The sequence below is a fragment of the Rhinopithecus bieti genome, unplaced genomic scaffold, assembly GCF_001698545.2.
Source record: "Rhinopithecus bieti isolate Rb0 unplaced genomic scaffold, ASM169854v2 scaffold_42380, whole genome shotgun sequence".
Lineage (NCBI taxonomy): Eukaryota > Metazoa > Chordata > Mammalia > Primates > Cercopithecidae > Rhinopithecus > Rhinopithecus bieti.
This window is the reverse complement of record NW_016818327.1, coordinates 83,132-102,053: the sequence shown is the minus strand read 5'-3', so window position 1 is coordinate 102,053 and position 18,922 is coordinate 83,132. Positions and strand designations below refer to the sequence as shown.

The 18,922-nt window shown below is 35.4% G+C and overlaps 1 protein-coding gene across 1 annotated transcript in view; it reads right to left on the bottom strand.

Moving 5' to 3' along the window:
- Positions 1 to 18,922, bottom strand: part of CADPS2 (calcium dependent secretion activator 2) — a 366,001-nt gene that overhangs the window by 312,414 nt on the left and 34,665 nt on the right. Inside the window, 2 exon segments of the mRNA XM_017856925.1 lie at positions 5,445 to 5,681; positions 12,545 to 12,625. Of these exon segments, the coding sequence (XP_017712414.1) occupies positions 5,445 to 5,681; positions 12,545 to 12,625 (318 nt within the window).

Sequence of the window (18,922 nt, the reverse complement as noted above, 5' to 3'; positions counted from 1 at the left end):
AATATTATTTACCATAAGGTTTTCAATCAAAAGTTACATTATGAACTCTTCTAAATTCTCAAAATTTAATTTATAAAATAGATTAAAATGCATTTATATATGTACATTGATTTCTTCATTGATCCCATGTTGTAGCTGCACAAATAATAAAAAAATTCATGTTTCATAGCTACCAAAATATCTACCATAAACATAATCTGTATCAGTTCCTGATCATGTCATACTTTATTACAGTCATTACATTTTTTATAGAGTCGCGATAAGAATTTTGATCCAAAAGGGCTCAAAAAACAAACCATCTTAAAAGTGTTCTTCCTTTCAGCTCTGTTACAAGAGAAGAGTCATGTTTGTAAATATAAATGTGTATTTGGTTTTTGTTAAATTTTGTTTTCATAAAATATATAGGAAACTGATCACTCAGTTATTTATCAATAAAATAAAAGGTCAAACTCAGAACATGTTTTCCTCCTCAACCAGGGCTTTTGTCATTTTCTCACATGGAAATGCAAACCAAATACGAATCAAAATCAGGAATTAACTGAAAACAGACTAAGAAGATTAATGGAGAATTGATAGAGAAAAGCCGTATCTTTCACAGCTGTTCTAACACTCCTCAGGGAAACTGGAATGAAATACTAAATCTTGATTAAAGAAAATAAGCAAAGGAAGTTATGCATTTTTAATGACTCAGGTTTTTTGCTAGTAATATTGAAATTTGTTAGATTCTTATACAAATAAAACCAGAAGCTGAGATAAATCAAATATATAACCATATTAATTAAAAGGCAAATACACTTGGACTTACCACCATTACTCTAATAACTTCTTAATAATAAAAATGTTTGATGGTCATTTAAAATGTATGAAACAACAGAATTGGGTACCACAAGTCTAGAAATCGTAAGAGCACTGCTTCATATTTCAGAATATTATTGACAATGCATCTTTCTGCAGTGTGTTTAAATAACCCAAATGCAAGAGAAGAAAGGCAGCATCTGCTTGACATTATTTCTGTCACCTCTACTATAAGCTACTGTAAACATGACCTCCTAAAACATACTACTTATGAAACAGCACTCTGCTTTTCAAAACAATACTTCCAACTGTGGTGGGAACGTTTTATCCTGCAGAATTGTCACTTTCAAAAGATACAGTTTCTGTGATAAATCTATATGTATAAATAAAACAATATGATTGTACAGATCTGATATCTGAAAGGAAAATAAAACATAGCTGGCCTTAATAATTAGTGATAAAGACAACCAAGAATTCCATGGACCATCAGCTAATCTAATTTTAAGTAAGTGTTTCAATTCCCAGCAAAACTTGCTAGTGGACCTATGGAAGCTAAACTGACCTATTTTCATCTTCTCTTTCCCATTCTCTCTGTAGCTGATGTCATAAGGATAAAATAAATAAAGTTGTCCTAGAAGTAAAAAGAAGAGTGGCATGTATAAAATGTGAAACTAGGTAACTTTCATCCAAGTGAAACGCTGACCACAGAGTTAGGAGACATTTAAGCATGTGTAGTTTATAAAAGCATGACACTGAGCAGTATGGTGAAATTGGGAAACATATAGCACCAAACATAGAGAAAGTCATGGAATCTGCTAGCCTAATATCAACGAAAGAATTCAGTGTAAAAAAACCAACTACAGGCTGGGCGCGGTGGTTCATGCCTGTAATCTCAGCACGTTGGGAGGCCAAGGCAGGCGTATCACAAGCTCAGGAGATTGAAACCATCCTGGCTAACACAGTGAAACCCTGTCTCTACTAAAAATACAAAAAATTAGCCTGGCGTGGTGGCGGGTGCCTGTAGTCCCAGCTACTCGGGAGGCTGAGGCAGGAGAAGGGCGTGAACCCGCAGGAGCTTGCAGTGAGCTGAGATCGTGCCACTGCACTCCAGCCTGGGCGACAATGGGAGACTCTGTCTCAAAAAAAAAAAAAAAAAAAAAAAAAAAAAAAAAAAAGTCAACTATACTCATGCCACTGATAACATTCCCCACTTTCCACTTCTTAGGTCAACATTTGTTTTTCTAGTATTGCTTGAACATTTAACATTATTGAATAGCTTAGCGTTTTGTAGATTGGATCATCTCTTGCTTTAATATTTCTTCTGAATCCTTAATGAACAGAGAGACCTAAAAGTAATCCTGTACGGCTGCTTTTTTGGTACCATAAAAATCCTTAATTCAATAAGTATTTATTGAGTCAATTGTGTGCTAGGCACTGTTTAGGCACTTTCATTACCTCAGTAAACAAAAAAGAAAGAGAAAGAAATATAACCTTCCTGTAACTTACATTCTAGTAGAGAAAGCCAGATAATTAACAATAAACACAATATATAACTGAACTATATGTTAGTTGGTAAGTACTATAGCAAAAACAGAACTTGGGAAGGGAATAGGGTATGGTGGGAGAAGGGAAGGGTGGGAGCAATTTTAAAGAGAAGGTGACATTTGAGTAGAGTTTTTCAAATCTGCACTTTATTCCTTTGACTCAGTATAGTTCTTAGAAAAGATTCCTCCACTGGACCACTTCTAAGCCTGACTAATGAAGTGTGACGGCTTTAAATGGGATTAACTGCTTGCCTTTCAGAGTTTTCTTAGGCTGAAATATGGGGTCTGAGGAGCAAGGTTTGCTGAAAGAACTAGAGATAATTACTCAGTTTAGCTTGGCTGATGTCACAGGCCCTGTGACTAGAGGCGTATCTATTCTCTCTGGTGTCCTATAAACACGCACCGCACCATCATCACTTAACGCGACTTTACTTTGTTGCTGGACACATAACTCTTGCTTAAAATACTGCGGACACCGAGAACAGATTTGTATAATGCTATGGTAGGAAAATATCTGCCTTAGATAGACATAGCAACAGACGATGTCAAAACAATTTTATAAATATGCAAGCTTCTCAGACCATGAAAAGTGAAGTTTTAGCTCATATTCTCTGACTAACAACCTACTGCCAACTGAACAGTCCTCCTAAACATATTGGCAATAAAGGACAGAATAACAATTCATAGTTATCACTTAAACATTGACTCAGCAGCCTAATTTTGTTTTCAATAGGCAAAATATAATTCATAAGTTAATTATTACAATTATTACAATTATTCATAAGATTTTGAAAAGAGAAAAGAGATAATGTTCTAAACTTTTAGTTATGAATGTTTACATATAAAGATAATGGTAGACTTATACATTATAAAAGTTATTTGCTCTACACATTATTTTTTTCATCAATAAATTTAAATTATAGACTGGGCACAGTGTCTCAAGCCTGTAATCCTAGCACTTTCGGAGGCAGAGGTAGGTGGATTGTCTGAGCTCAGGAGTTTGAGGCCAGCCTGGGCAAGATGGCAAAACCCCATCTCTACTAAAAATACAAAAGAAAAAAAAAATTAGCCAGGCATGGTGTTGCATGCCTATAGTCCCAGCTACTCAGGAGGCTGAAACAGGAGAACCGTTTGAATCTGGGAGGTGGAAGTTGTGGTGAACAGAGATAACGCCACTGTGCTCCAGTTTGGGCAACAGAAAGAGACTCAGTCTCCAAATAAATAAATAAATAAATAAATAAATAAATAAATAAGATAAATTCCTGTTGGAAAAAGTTATACTATAATTAAGGGACGAATTTTGTTTTGTATAAAGTCTTAAAAAATAGAAAAGAGTTGATGTTTCGTATTTCACTCAGCAGGAGATTCACTCAGCAGGAGACAGGAATAATGAGGAAATTCTACAGGTAACATGCTACGTAGGTTCAAATTAGACATCCTTATGTTATAAGATTGAAAAGGCTGAGAAGAAACCCAGTAGTGAAACCATTTGGCAAAGTCATGAGGTAAGCCCAGAATCCAATCTTGAAGTCAGAAGAAAGCTTCATAGTTCTAATATAACACTAAGTTTAATCTATTAACCTACAACTAAATCATTAATCCTGAAGTCAAGAAAGTGAGAGGCAGATGTCCTCAAGTTTGAATGTATCTCAGAGTTAAATATATGGAGAAAAAAGAATAAAATAGAAGTTTTCTTTTCTGCCATAAACTAAGGAAGTGAAGTTTCAATAAAGAAATTGAAAACTGTTCTTCGTAAGACTGTACTTACTTTTATTTGTCAATCAGCAAATGCAAATGGCAGCACTGGGAACCAGTAGAGAGGATAAAAGGAAGGAGCTATAAGCCTCAATATAATTTTTGAAAGAGCTATGAATTAAAGTGTCACATTGTTACTATTTTCTAATGGAATAAAAATTATGAGGAGGGGAAGCTCGAGTTTAAGCCAAATGGTGACTTGACTCTCCTAATTATTATGTTAAAATCTTTTATCTTAAGGCCTCACATACATTCTTTCTCCTGGGAACTAAAGATGTCAGGCGTGTGTATGTGTGTGTGTTGTGGTATACAAACCCACAGACATATAACTAGATAAGCCCATATACATAGATTATCAATGAAGAGATATGTAAAGCATCAACAGAAAGCTGTACAAAGAGTATTAGTCTTTGGTTTCCAGTGATTTGTATAAAATAATGAAATTCTGAAGTTTTGGAGAATACAATTTTAAATGTACGACTTTTGTTCTTGCTCTAATATGTACTGTGCCTGTAATAAAACTTGAAGTCCTGAAAAAGAAGAATTCTCTATTTCTCATCATTCATGATACCTAATAATGTGTATTATAACTGGCTTATTTGATATGATCCTAGTAAAATGATCCTATGGGTAAAGTAGATTTAAAAAGAAAGGTTAACCAAAAATCTGAAAGGAGTTCCCAAATTACAAAGAATTCAATTATATGTTGAATTGCTATTTCTACCCATGTGCGTTTTGATGCTTATTTTATCAAGGAATTTCTGTTATTGTTGTATTTATGAGACAGGGTCTCACTCCGTCAGTCAGGCTGGAATGCAGTGTCATGATCACTGTTCAATGTAACCTCAACCTCCTGGGCTCAAGCAATTCTCCCGTCTCAGCCTCCCAAGTAGCTGGGACTACAGGCTCACACCATCATGACCAGATAATTCTTTTTTTTTTTTTTTTTTTTTTTAAGGAAACAGGGTCTCGCTATGTTGCCTAGGCTGGTCTTAAACATCTTGACTTAAGTGATCTTCTTGCCTCGGCCTCCCAAAGTGCTGGAATTACAGGTGTGAGCCACAATGCTCATCCTATTTTATCAGTAAACTTACACTAGACTCACTGGCATAAAGAAGACTTGCCTTAAAACTTCTATTATTTTCTTATTTAATCCTAATACTGCTATGTTTAAAGGAAAATTTGCATTCATTTGCATATACAAGCTGAGTGTCCAATAAATGAAGAATAATTTAACATCTCCAACATATTACACTGTTTTAAATTCTAAAAGTTACTGCAAAGGTCAACAGAAATTATTTTGCACCTCATTTATGCTGCCAGAGGTGAGCATGAGATAAAGCTACTTACCTCTAAGGTGAATGACAGCACCACGTCGGACTTTGATAGCTGAATCTCATTCTCATCTCCTATGTCCAAAAATGCAGAGTTCTGTGAACGTTTTAATTTTTGTAATTTAAATTCTGGACCACCTTTCGAAACTGGAAGACTTTCCAAATTGGCCATTAGCAAATTCACCGAAGACCGCAACTCTTCTATATACATATTCTCCATATCTTTTGCTATAAATTTGGGGAATTTTCTCTCCTTGAAAATAATTTTTAAAATAATAGTGTTACATAAGTCATATTTCAATTTCATCATTAAAAAATTGTATGATGTATATACTTTGCTGTCTTAGAAATTACAACACTCGCAACGTATCTACCCTACTTCAGTCACTAGCCTTTAAAATCCTCAGGCTTTGGCATTTTTGATTATATCTAAGATACTTCAGATATCTTATTGAGGATCACTGCAGTACAAAATGAAAAAATCACACATATTTTCACATTAACTTTATTTGTGATAAGATCTGCTTAAGGAAAAACTAACTCTGAAAACATGCATGGAAGATATTTTAGTGTATAGATGAACCTTAGCCACTAGTAGCTTTGCAATGCTTGAGATAATTGGTCTATAAAAAAAATTCAGGACACACAGCTTTGCCAGTTAGGAAACAAACATTTTAACAATAGCCCTATTTCTTACCACAGATATGCATTGTTGGAAGGGTATGCTTTTTCATAAATAGGCATTAAAAACTCACATTATTGAAGAGTGATATGGTCATATTTCTAAATTTGGTAAATTTTCACATTAATGTGCCAAGATCTCTTGTGGCTATAAATTCAGTTTTTTACTAAACGCTTAGAAAAGTTTAAAGCAAAAGGAAATTTATGATAAAACTATCAAGGGAAAAGTAACAATATCAATTTGGAAGATTTTATTTTCTTGCTAAATTATATCAGCATTGTCATTCAATAATTTTAACTCTGCAATCAGATTTGTTTCTTCTGCTCAATTAAAAGGACATTCCAAATATTGATATTTACCAAATCATTCTTTGATAGTGCCAAATCATTCTTAGAGAAGATTATAATAAATTTATATTCTCCAGAACAGCAAATGAGAGCACTTTGTTCCCTCACATTCTTGGCTCTTTCTTTAATGTTTGCCAACCTGGCACTTAGGTTTTCTCTCTTAAAGACAGAGGGTATATAGTTTTACAACATTAAGCCTAGTGTAAAATGACCACCACTGCATAGAACTGGCTGGAGGATGAAAGCCTAAAGCGGCCATCTTTCAAATGACTGCTGAATGCTCCACATCATTCAAAATCTAACCTAAGAAATCTGCATGTCTAGTACAACTGGAAAGCATCCAGTGTGCTCTTGTCAACCTGCATCTAGTCTCTGACTCACTCGCACCAGTTCGTTCATGGGATGGGAAGGAACATCTGGCACCACTTCACAGATCAGTCCCAGAGTCGCAGGCCACCTGTTTTTCTTCTCCCCCAATATAACCTTCACATATTTCTTTTAAAATAATTTACATGTAATCAAAATTAAAATTGCATAATGTCACAGACAGATTAAATATATACATTAAAAATGAACTTTCCCAAAGAAGGTTCTTAAGTATCCTTTTAAAACTTCTCTACAGTTTGAAGCAACATTCCAAAATAGCAAATTTGTATCCTTAAAAAAAACAGGCAACTACCCAGCTATAGAATATCTGGGTTTCCTTTAGTGGGAGAGGGGAGGGAAGGAATTGTCTTTAGAATAATTTTCAGTATAAGCAAAGAGAGGGGAAAAGCAAAATGATCCATAAAAAACATATTTTATGTTTTGGACTAACTTTAAGGCTGTCAGAAAAGCATCCAAAACTGAGAAACAAGGCAAAGCAATAAGGGGGCAGATCCTTTCAGTGTCATATGGAAGTGAAGGCCATCCAATGATCATTTGGGGAAAAGATCTTAGTTCACCTTATTATTTATTATTGATTAAAGGTCCCAGACAATAAAGCTACACATTATCTTGCAAAACTGTGTCTGAAAGAGGTGCAAATAATGTTTGGTGAATAATATAACCCAAAGGTTCAGTTTAAATCTGTATTACAAATTAACCAATTTTTAATTAAGCCCATTAATCTTATCTTAGTAATGCCCCAAACACCTAGTTTTCACATGCTCTTTGGTCTGGTTTTAATACCTAACTTGTTTGCTAATTAATTATGCATTGAATAAAATCTCTATTGTGTGTCCATTTTATATTTGTATGAAAGTCATAATTTTACCCTTAAAAGTATAGTTTAACAAATAAAAGGCGAGTATGTCACATATCTGAAAGTGCTGATATACTAACGCTTTGCTTTCAAATTTTCAACATGTTATGGAAAATCTAGCATTAGCACAAGAAAAAAAATCTATTTGTATTTAGCTTTAACTATAAACATTTCATTAACTCTATCATCTGTCAAACAAGAGAAAAGCAGACATCTCCAAAATTGGCTCTTTTATCAGTATTTCCAAATTTTCAGGGACTAGACTATACTTGAATTTTTTTCTCTGAAAAGCTCAAAATTCTGTTTTAAAACTTTGAGGTTTATTGATAATATTTCATCAACTCTATTTAGCTGGCTTGTGTTGTCCCTCACTGGCAAACAACAAAACTAACTGTATATCAGACAAATATACATTTAAAAATCATTCTTTTAAACTAGAATTGAATCAGAAATAGGGTTATTTCCTAGTTGTCTGTGAGTCACTCTTATAAGCTATGTGTTCTAATTAGGTCCTTTGTACAGCATAGGTCACTAGTGGTCTTAATACATGGTATACCCCAAAACAATATTTGTTTATTTAAAAGGTTTTCTCATAATTCAAATATAATCACTTTTTATTAAGTGCTCTTAACCTTCCACTAGACGACATCTGGATTTCATACCCTAGGACAGTTTCTGTAAGCTGATCTCTGCTGCTTCCCATGCCCCATATTAATTTTAGGTTCTAATCTCAGCATCATGGCATCAAGTGAACTACTGGTTGTGAAGCTGGTTTCAAACCTAACTAAATCATTGAAGTGTTTAAATGTTTTTGCTACAAATTAGAGCAGATTCAGTTATCCTTACCATATTGGTATTCTCTCTTCCCTTTCAATTCAAATGAGTGGGAGAAAAGGGAGGGAGTCTACAAATAATTCAAGAATTCTTCACAGCCCCAGCTTTCTCACAAATATGCCAGCACGTAAGACTCAGTCACTCAATAGACATTCCCTGAGGGTCTGCTATGTATTCTACTCCAGGCTCCTGGACAGAACCATGAAGATAATGGACAAAGTCCTCTGATGTCATGAAACCTATATTTTACTGTGAGGCGATACACTTAGTAAACAAGGAAATAATTTCTTATGGTAGAAAGTGGTAAGTGACATGGAGAAAAAGTCTAGAAGGAACACAGAGTGAGTGGTGAGAAGGGCTGCAGTTTTAAACGGGGTGGTCAGGGGAGGTCTCAACGATGAGATGATGCCCTTTGAGCTAAAAATGGATGAGGAAGTATGATGATTAATTTTGTCAATCTGGCTAGGCTATGGTGCTCAGTTGTTGGGTCAAATGCGAATTTAAGTGTTGCTATCAAGATATTCTTTAGATGTTAATAACATTTACAATCAGTAGATTCAGTAAATCATATCACCCTCCTACATCTATAGGTAGGTCTCATTCACTCACTTGAAGGACTTATGACCAAAGGTGAAGGTTTCCCAAAGAAGCAGCAATTTTGCCTCAAGACTAAAACACAGAGTTTCTCGCCTGCCAGTCCGCCCTACAGATTTCAGACTTAAGACTGTAACATCAACCTTCACCTGAATTTCCAGCCTGCCTACTTGTCCTATGGATTCTAGACTTGCCAGTGCCCACAGCTGTGGAAGCCAATTCCTTGAACACCATCAATCTCTCTCTCTCTCCCTGCCCTCCCCTCCCACACACGTGTGTATATATATATATATATATATACACACACACACACACACATAACATGTATGTATGCATAACATCTACTTTAAATATTATATACATATTTATTATATGTACCTAGATATTGCTCTAGATACATGAAAATATAGATATAATCTCCCATTGGCTCTCTCTGGAGAACCTGACTATAGCAGGGAGCAAGCCATGTAAATGTCAGTGGATGTTCGCTACAGGTGAAGAGTCAGGGCCAAGGCCCTGTGGCAAGGAAAGGCAAGGAGGCCACCGTAGCCAAAGTGGATTGAGCAAGGGCAAGAGTTTAGTAGAGGATAAAGTCAGAGGGGTAACAAAGAACAGATCACACAGGACTTTGCAGGCCATTTTAAGAATTTTTCTTTTTCTCTCAGCAACATAGGGAATCACAGGGGTAGAATCCAGGAGACTGACTAAAAGGACAGAACAATGATCCAGACAAGAGACAAAGATGACTGGACCACACTAGAAGGGGGAGGATGGCAGCAACTGTCACATTCTGGAAATACTGTGAAGGTAGAGATAAAAGGATTTCCTGATAAGTTGCATGAGGTATGAGAAAAAGGGGTCAAAGATGATTCCAAGTTTTTTGGCCTGAGTGTCTGGAAGGACTGTACTATCAAGAATTGGCCTGCCCTGACCACTTGACTGAAAACTGTAACTACCCACACCTCCCTCTTACATTCCTCATCCTGCTTTTTCTGATCTATTTTCTAAGTAACAATGATCACCTTCCATAATTCAGTTACATGGCATGTTTACTGCTTATTGTGGGACTATCGCAAATAAAATGTAAGTTCCACCAGGGCCTGGCAGAAATATTTTTGTCTCATTTTATCCCAATGTATCCCAAGTAACTAAGACAGCACCTGGCTGTATAGTTGGTGTTCAATAAATATTTGTTCAATTAATTTGTGGATAGAAAAAATGAGGCTCGAAAGTGTTAAGTAACATGCCTACTATTATGTTTAGAAAACAGCAATGATGAATTTGGTCACAGGTCTTTCTGGCCCTGTACACATTTTGTTCACTACTTCCTAATCACCTCGTGGCTAAAGTATTAAAGTCAACATCCCTCTTGAAACAGAGATTTTGCCCTGTAGTTTTATTGTTGTTATATTGTGTTGTTCTGTGAAATACAGAAGGGAGTGTTCCTGAATGCCAACTAATAGCTATTTATCAACCACACTTCTGGAATTATCAGATTGCAGAGGCAGCAGGATGTAAGAGAGCGAGCTCAGGCTCTGGAGGCAAGGCCAGGATTTGATGTCTGCCTCAGCCACTTGTTATCTAATCATGGTGAAATAAATAATCTTGTCTAAGCCTCAATTTCCTCTTCTATGAAATTAACTTCATGATATCATCTGCCCTTACAAGGTTTGTAGGATTATTGTCAGAATATAATTCAACAAGGTCATTCAATTGTTATTAACCTTAAAAATATTTCATTAAGATGGCTTCACTTTGGTGAACTTGAAGTGGAAAGCAATTAAACCCGCTCAATCTGCTATGTCAATATTTTCATCAAAAGGTATCCTATATTTAGAGGTATATTTTGCCAAACCCATCGGCTTTACTTCTTTCTCCATGCTTTTTCCACTCTATCAACATCTCTGATGAAACCATCAGGGTTTTCTCAAGAAGAAGCCTTCGTGTGTTCATCACTAACCCTTTCTTCTGACTCAGCCCAGGCATTTATGAACATGCCTTCTTCTCAGTCATGAACCTGAGAATACATCTGAGGCTTTTCTTCCAGACCCATAACTCTCCAGAAAATCACTTGAACTTTATTCTAAAGCATTGCATTTGACAATGTGTCCAGTCTCAGGTGAAATCTATATACAAGTATACAACCTTTCTAGAAACCCAGAGGACAAAAATAAGGCATGTTATCCTTTCAACCACTGCCCTCTATGCAAATGTAACTCTTTGGCCCCTAATTTATAGCACACTGTATCTTCATTCATTTAGAGATTCTTCCTCATGATCTAATTCCAGCTTGGTTCTTACAACTTACTGTCATTCTTGTTACACAATTTCTCTCAATTTTTCTCATTTTATTGTTTCTCTCTAATTTCTCAACCTTTCCTCTGCTTTTAATATATGTTTAAACAGTATTAGCATTTTTAAAACATATATTAATATTTACAAATACAAGTTTTCTTTGCAGAATTACAAAAATAATTGTTAAAATTAGTATGGGATATAACTTCTTGAATGCTGGAAGAGTTCACTCTCTTGATTTGGGAGGTGGCTACACAGGGTGTATGCATAAACATTCATTAAACTGTAAAATGAAGATGTGTGCAGTTTGTTGTATACATGTTATGAGAGAGATATAGAGAGACTATCCATCAAATGTTGGAAGTTTTTGCTAAACAGAAAGGAAAGGGAAAGAATCTTATGCTCAAAGCAATCAACAGCACTATAACTGCAAGTCCATTGAAAAGAACTAAAATTTTCATACTACTGAAGTTAATCAATAAATTCACTAAAGAATGATTTAGACAATTGGGTTCCAGTCTCTCTAAAAACTTTAAGTACTAGAAAAAACTCGTGGCTTTTGTCTGAAATCTATTTCTATTCATGATACACAGTGATCATACAAATAAGTACAATATGATGAATTTCTTGTATCAAATACACTTTATCTGCCAGATTGTATACTAGATACTTAAAATTATATTTTTTCATGCATTTAGTCATTCAATTAAATATCAGTTGCAACCACTATGTGCCAATAACTCTGCTGTATACTTAGGAATGCATTATATGATTTTGTGGGGAGGAGTTTTTTCTCCCTGGTTATATTTTGCTTAGTACAACATTAAAACTCTTCTAGATCTGGCAGTTTGAGAAACTCATGCATTGCTTTAAGAAAAGTCTATAAAAGTTATCATTAAAATTAAACAGTTCACATATTAAGGATGAATATGTAAAATGAATAATATGTTCCATCTAGATAACATGCATTCAGATATTTGAGATTAAGAGGTCTATGTGTAGAGCAGAAAATGTTAAAATTATGCTGGCTCTTATTTTAACCTATACAAAACACTTTTCAGCTCACAGAAATCTAGGTAAAGAAAGGAACGGGGTACAGTATGTCCAAATTAATAATTTACCTTTGCCATTTTATCTGCCAATTGCAGCCGGCCATCAAGTTCCCTTCTGATCTGGGCTGCTTGTTCGTCTGCATTATCCAGCTTAAAAACAAAACAGAAGTTACACATACTGTGATTACTTAATAGCAGTGACCCACAGACCAAGGCAAAGATTAAATGACTCAAAAATGTTTAATAGACTGTATCAGATATCTATTACAAAGAGAATACAGGAGGTTGTTTCATTAGATTGGCAGACCAGATAAATTTATTGGGTAGTTTCTCATTGTGGTTTTATTCACAAAACCACAAAATCAGGAAATTGCATTTCTGGATCATTAGGTCAGTCCTAAATAGTTTCAGATATACGAACCTCTTGTTTTGTTCTTTCAAGTTCTCACCATGTATTTCTGGAGGATGAGACGCTGAGTAATGTTTCACTTCTTTCTTTGTACTTTAAAACATTCCCTTTGTTTTAATAATACGTTTGTATTAGTACTAAACTATAAAAGTACTCTTTGACTGACTAACTTTCTACCACTTAAGTCTTCATATACTCCTCATTCTAATACGAATAGACTAATACTGCCAAGAAATCCTTCCATTCTTTTAAGGATTGGCACCATATTAGAAATCCATTCTCCTCTTCTAAATTTGACTGAAAACAAGAAAAGTGTGCTCTCATCTTTTTTTTTTTTTTAAGAAATCTCCCATTTACATGGAAAATTATTTTCACTTTATGAACTAATCCTTAACTTTTCCTATAACTTATTTTAACTTTGCTCATACCTTTTCACCCATTCACTCAATATTTATCAGTTCCTTTATAAAATGTTAAAGTGAGGATGTTAAGTGTTAATTTTTTTAAGTTTTTTCTCCTTTTGCATTCTCATCACGAAGAAGCCTGGACCGCACAATACACGTTAGTAAAGGACCATCTAAAGATTCGATTAAGATTGAGAATAACATTAAACACTAAGGAGAATACAGTTTACTTTCCTGAAGAACAACAAATTGACCAGGTTACATTTTTAAAAACATCCTCAAATAAGAAAGTCCTCAAAAAGATAAGTAGAAACAAACCAGATTAACAGGATGGTGATAAGGCAATTTATATGAAGAGTCAAAAAAAAAAAAAAAAAAAAAAAAAAAGGAAGATGTTTCTACAAGAGAAAACCAAAAGTCTGGAGATAAGGAGGTAAAACTGGACACACACACTGGTTCTTTTGGAATGAGATACTAGAAGAGGCAGGGTGAGGGACAGGACTGGAGAGAGAAGCAGGGCAACTTCATAAGTTACTCTTCACAAGCCACATTAGGGAATCTGGAGTTAGTTCCTACAACAAGGGGACTTCCTTGAGAGGTTTAAACTGGAGGAGTGATGTGATCAGACATAAGCTTTGGAAAGGAAAGATCACTCTGTCTCTAGCACAAACAATAGGTCAGAGAGACAGAAGAAAGTCTTCTTATTTTCTTTATAGATATACACAAAATGTTAAATTGAGGACATGCATGTTAATTTTCTCTTGGGAAAAAATACACAAAAGGCCTGAGATTATCTGTCTAAAATATGTTTCCAAGTTGATTTTTAAAAAAACCAATTTCATTTTAAAATAAGTTAAAAAAACAGGCAAGATTTTCTTAAAATAAGTCATTGTTATAAAGGAGTTTCTTACTATGTCATCTCATAGAACTAATAAACTTAAGCTGATGAATATGATTCAAAACAAACAGAAACAAATTTTTCTTCACTGTGTCTAAAACCAAAATGATTAAAATTAAAAACTAATGTTGGCCGGGCGCGGTGGCTCAAGCCTGTAATCCCAGCACTTTGGGAGGCCGAGGCGGGCGGATCACGAGGTCAGGAGGTCGAGACCATCCTGGCTAACACAGTGAAACCCCGTCTCTACTAAAATTACAAAAAAAAAAATTAGCCGGCCGAGGTGGCAGGCGCCTGTAGTCCCAGCTACTCGGGAGGCTGAGGCAGGAGAATGGCGTGCACCCGGGAGGCGGAGCTTACAGTGAGCCGAGATCGCGCCACTGCACTCCAGCCTGGGCGACAGAGCAAGACTCCGTCTCAAAAAAAAAAAAAAAAAGAAAGAAAAAAAAAACTAATGTAATTGGCCGGGTGCGGTGGCTCATGCCTGTAATTCCAGCACTTTGGGAGGCCGAGGCGGGTGGATCATTTGAAGTCAGGAGTTCAAGACCAGCCTGGCCAACACGGTGAAACCCTGTCTCTAATAAAAATACAAAAAAATTAGCCTGGTGTGGTGGCACACACCTGTAATTCTAGCTACTTGGGAGGCTGAGGCAGGAGAATCACTTGAACCCTGGACATTCAGGTTGCAGTGAGCAGAGACCACACCATTGTACTTCAGCCTGGGCAACAAGAACCAAACTCTGTCTCAAAAAAAAAAAAAAAAAAAACCTAATGTAATTATGAAGAAAAGTAATATGCAATAAGTACATGTTCCAGGTTAACTGAAATCTCTCATTCCAAGCTCCTAAAAATTAAACCATAAGAACACTGAAACTATAACAATACCTCAAATGCACTAAATGTAATATGAAATATATTATGGTCTTTACTTAAATGCTGATACATATTTCTTCAAAAGAAATAAAAAAGTTACTTGCATATAAAGGAATTATATTTTTTCTCATAGCTCCAACAAAAACAGCATTTAATATCTTAAAACAAAAGGCCATAGTTTTTCAAACTTCACTAGAAATGCTATCATCTTTTTGTATTTATATCTATAGATTAACAGCACTTACTTAATTGTAAGTGAAATTGTTTGAGTTATTTCTAAATTTTGGTAGTTTTGTTTGTAAGAGACAATTTACAACTACATATTTTTTTCTTTTTGTGGAGACGGAGTTCTCGCTATGTTGCCCAGGCTTGTCTTGAACTCCTGGGCTCAAGTGACCCTCCTGCCTCTGCCTTCCTAAGTGCTGGAATTACAGGCATGAGCCACCGCACCTGGTCTGTCTTTAAAAAAAATATTAGTGGCTTGATCACATTTGTCTGAAAAAAAAGTAAGCAAAAAACAAACAAACAAACAAAAAACAATGTAGAGCATTGGGGCACTACATTGTCTTTTTTTTTTTTTAATTTCAGATTCAAGGGGGTACACGTGCAGGGTTGTTACATGGGTATACTACATGTTGTTGAGGTTGGGGATATGGATGGTCCCATTACCCAGGTGGTGAGCATAGTATTCCATAGGTAGTTTTTCAGCTCACATTTCCCTTGGTCAATCATTCCCCAGTGTACTAATCCCATCTTTGTATCTACGTGCATTCAATGTTTAGCTTTTATTTACATGTGAGAATGTGTGGTGTTTCGTTTTATGTTCAGGTATTAATTTGCTTAGGATAATGGCTTCCGGCTGCATCCACATTGCTACAAAGAATATGATTTCATTCTTTTTTAGGGTTGTATAATAATCCATGGTATATATGTGTGTGTGTATATATATTTATATTATAAAATATTTTATGTATCTATATAGTATTTTCTTTATCCAACCTACTATTAATGGACACCTATGTTAATACCAGGTCTTTGCTATTGTCATTAGTGTGTCAATGACCATACGGGTGCAAGTGCCCTTTTGACAGAACGAGTTATTTTTCTTTGGATACATACCCAGTAGTAGGATTTCTAGGTGTAACAGTAGTTCTGTTTTAACTTCTTTGAGAAATCTTTAAACTACTTTCCACAGTGGCTAAAGTAATTTGGATTACTACCCACAGAATATAAACATTGCTTTTCTCTGCAGCCTCACCAGCATCTGTTGGTTTTTTGTTTGTTTTTTTTTTGACTTTTTGATAATAGCCATTCTGACTGCTATGAGATGGTATCTATCTCATTGTGGCTCTGATTTGCATTTCTCTGATGATTAGTGATGTTGAGCATTTGCTCATGTTTTTTGGCCACTGTACATCTTTTGAGAAGTGTCTGATCACGTCCTTTGCCCATTTTTTAATTGGATTGATTTTGCTTAAGTTTCTTGTAGATATCTGTATATTAGATCTTCGTCAGATGCATAGTTTGCAAATATTCTCTCCCATTCTGTAGGCTGTTGGTTGACTACTGGTTATTTCTTTTGCTGTGCACAATCTCTTTAGATTAATTAGGTCCCACTTGTCAATTTTTGTTTTTATTGCAATTGCTTTTGTTGACTTAGCCGTAAGTTATTTGCCAAAGCTGATATCAAGAAGGGTATTTTGTAGTATTTCTTTTAGAATTTTTATACTTTGAAGTCTTACATTTAAGTCTTTAATCCACCCTGAGTTAATTTTTGTATATGATGAAAGGTAGGGGTCTAATTTCAGTCTTCTACATATGCCTAGCCAGTTATTCCAGCACCATTTATTGAAGAGGGAGTCCTTTCCCCATGGCTTATTTTTGTTGATTTTTTCAAAGATCAGATAGTTGTAGGTGCGCATTTCTGAGTTCACTACGCTGTTCCATTTGTCTATGTGTCTGTGTTTGTACTAGTATGATGCTGTTTTGGTTACTTTAGCTTTATAGTATACTTTGAAGTTGGGTAGTGTGATGTCTCTGGCTTTGCTCTTTTTGCTTAGGATTGTTTTGCCTATTTGAGCTTTTAGGTTCCATGTGAATTTTAGAATAGATTTTTTTCTAACTCTGTGAAAAATCATGTTGCTATTTTGATAGGGATAGCACTGATTCTATAAATTGCTTTGGGCAGTATGATCATTTTAATGATACTGATTTTTCCATTCCATGAATATAGAATATTTTCCCACTTATTTATATTTGTCATTTTCTAAGCAGTATTGTGTAGCTCTGCCTATAGAGATCTTTCACCTCCTTGGTTAGATTTATTCCTAGGGTTTTTTGTTTGGTGTGTTTGTCTATTGTAAATGGGATTGTGTTCTTGATTTGGCTCTCAGCTAGAATTTTACTGGTGTATAGAAATGCCATTGATTTTTGTATGTTGATTTTATACTTTGAAACTTTACTGAGGTCATTTATCAGTTCAAGAAGCCTTTTGGCAGTCTTTAGGGTTTTCTATATATAGAATATCATTAACAAAGAAAGATAATTTTACATCCTCTTTTCCTATATGGACGCCTTTTCTTTCTTTCTATTGCCTGATTTCTCTGGCTAGGCTTCTAGTACTATGTTGAACAGGAGTGATGTGAATGGGCATTCTTGTCATGTTCCAGTTCTCAAGGGGAATAATTCCAGCTTTTCTGCATCCAGTATGATACTGGTTGTGTGTCTGCCATAGATGGCTCTTATTTTTATGATACGTTTCTTCAATGCCTAGCCTGTTGAGGGTTTTTATCATAAAGGAATATTGGACTTCATTGAAGGCTTTTTCTGCATCTATTGACATTACGTGGTTTTTAATTTTGGTTCTGTTTATGAGGTGAATCATATTTGTTGATTTGCTCATGTTGAGCCAACCTTGCATCCCAGGAATACTGCTTGATTGTGGTGAATTAACTTTTTGCTATGCAGCTGGATTCTGTTTGCTAGTATTGTACTGAGGAGTTTTGTGACTATATTCATTAGGGACATTGGTCTACAGATTTCTTATTTCATTGTGTCTCTTCCAGATTTTAGTATCAGGATGATGCTGGCTTTGTAGAATAAGTTAAGGAAGATTTTTAAAAAACAGCTTCAGGAGGATTAGTATCAGTTCTTCTTTGTACATCTGATAGAATTCAGCTATGAATGCTGAGCTACGAAGCTACTGTTCCAGGGCTCTTTTTGGTTTGCAATTTTTAAATTACTGATTCAATTTCAGCATTTGTTATTGATCTGTTCAGGTTTTCACTTCCTGCCTGGTTCAATCTTGGGAGGTTGTGTTTCCAGTAATTTATGCATTTCCTCCAGATTTTCTATTCTGCATATACAAAGGTTTTCAAATTTGTCTCTGAGGATTTTTTTTTTTATGTTTCTTTGAGATCTTCTGTAATGCCATCTTTGTCATTTCTGGTTACACTTGTTTGGATCCTTTTTCTTTTGTTAATCTAGCTAGCAGTCTATCAATCCTGTTTATGATTTCAAAAAACCAACTCTTAGTTTCATTAATTTTTTGCATGAACTTTTGCATCTCAATTTCATTCAGTTCTTTGCTGATTTTAGTTATTTCTTCTGCTAGCTTTGGGGTTGGATGTTTTCGTAATTCCTCCATGTGTAATGTTAGGTCGTTAATTTGAAATATTTCTAGAGCCGGGCGCGGTGGCTCACGCCTGTAATCCCAGCACTTTGGGAGGCTGAGGCGGGCGGATCACAAGGTCAGGAGATCGAGACCATCCTGGCTAACATGGTGAAACCCCGTCTCTACTAAAAATACAAAAAAAATTAGCCGGGCGCGGTGGCGGGCGCCTGTGGTCCCAGCTACTCCGGAGGCT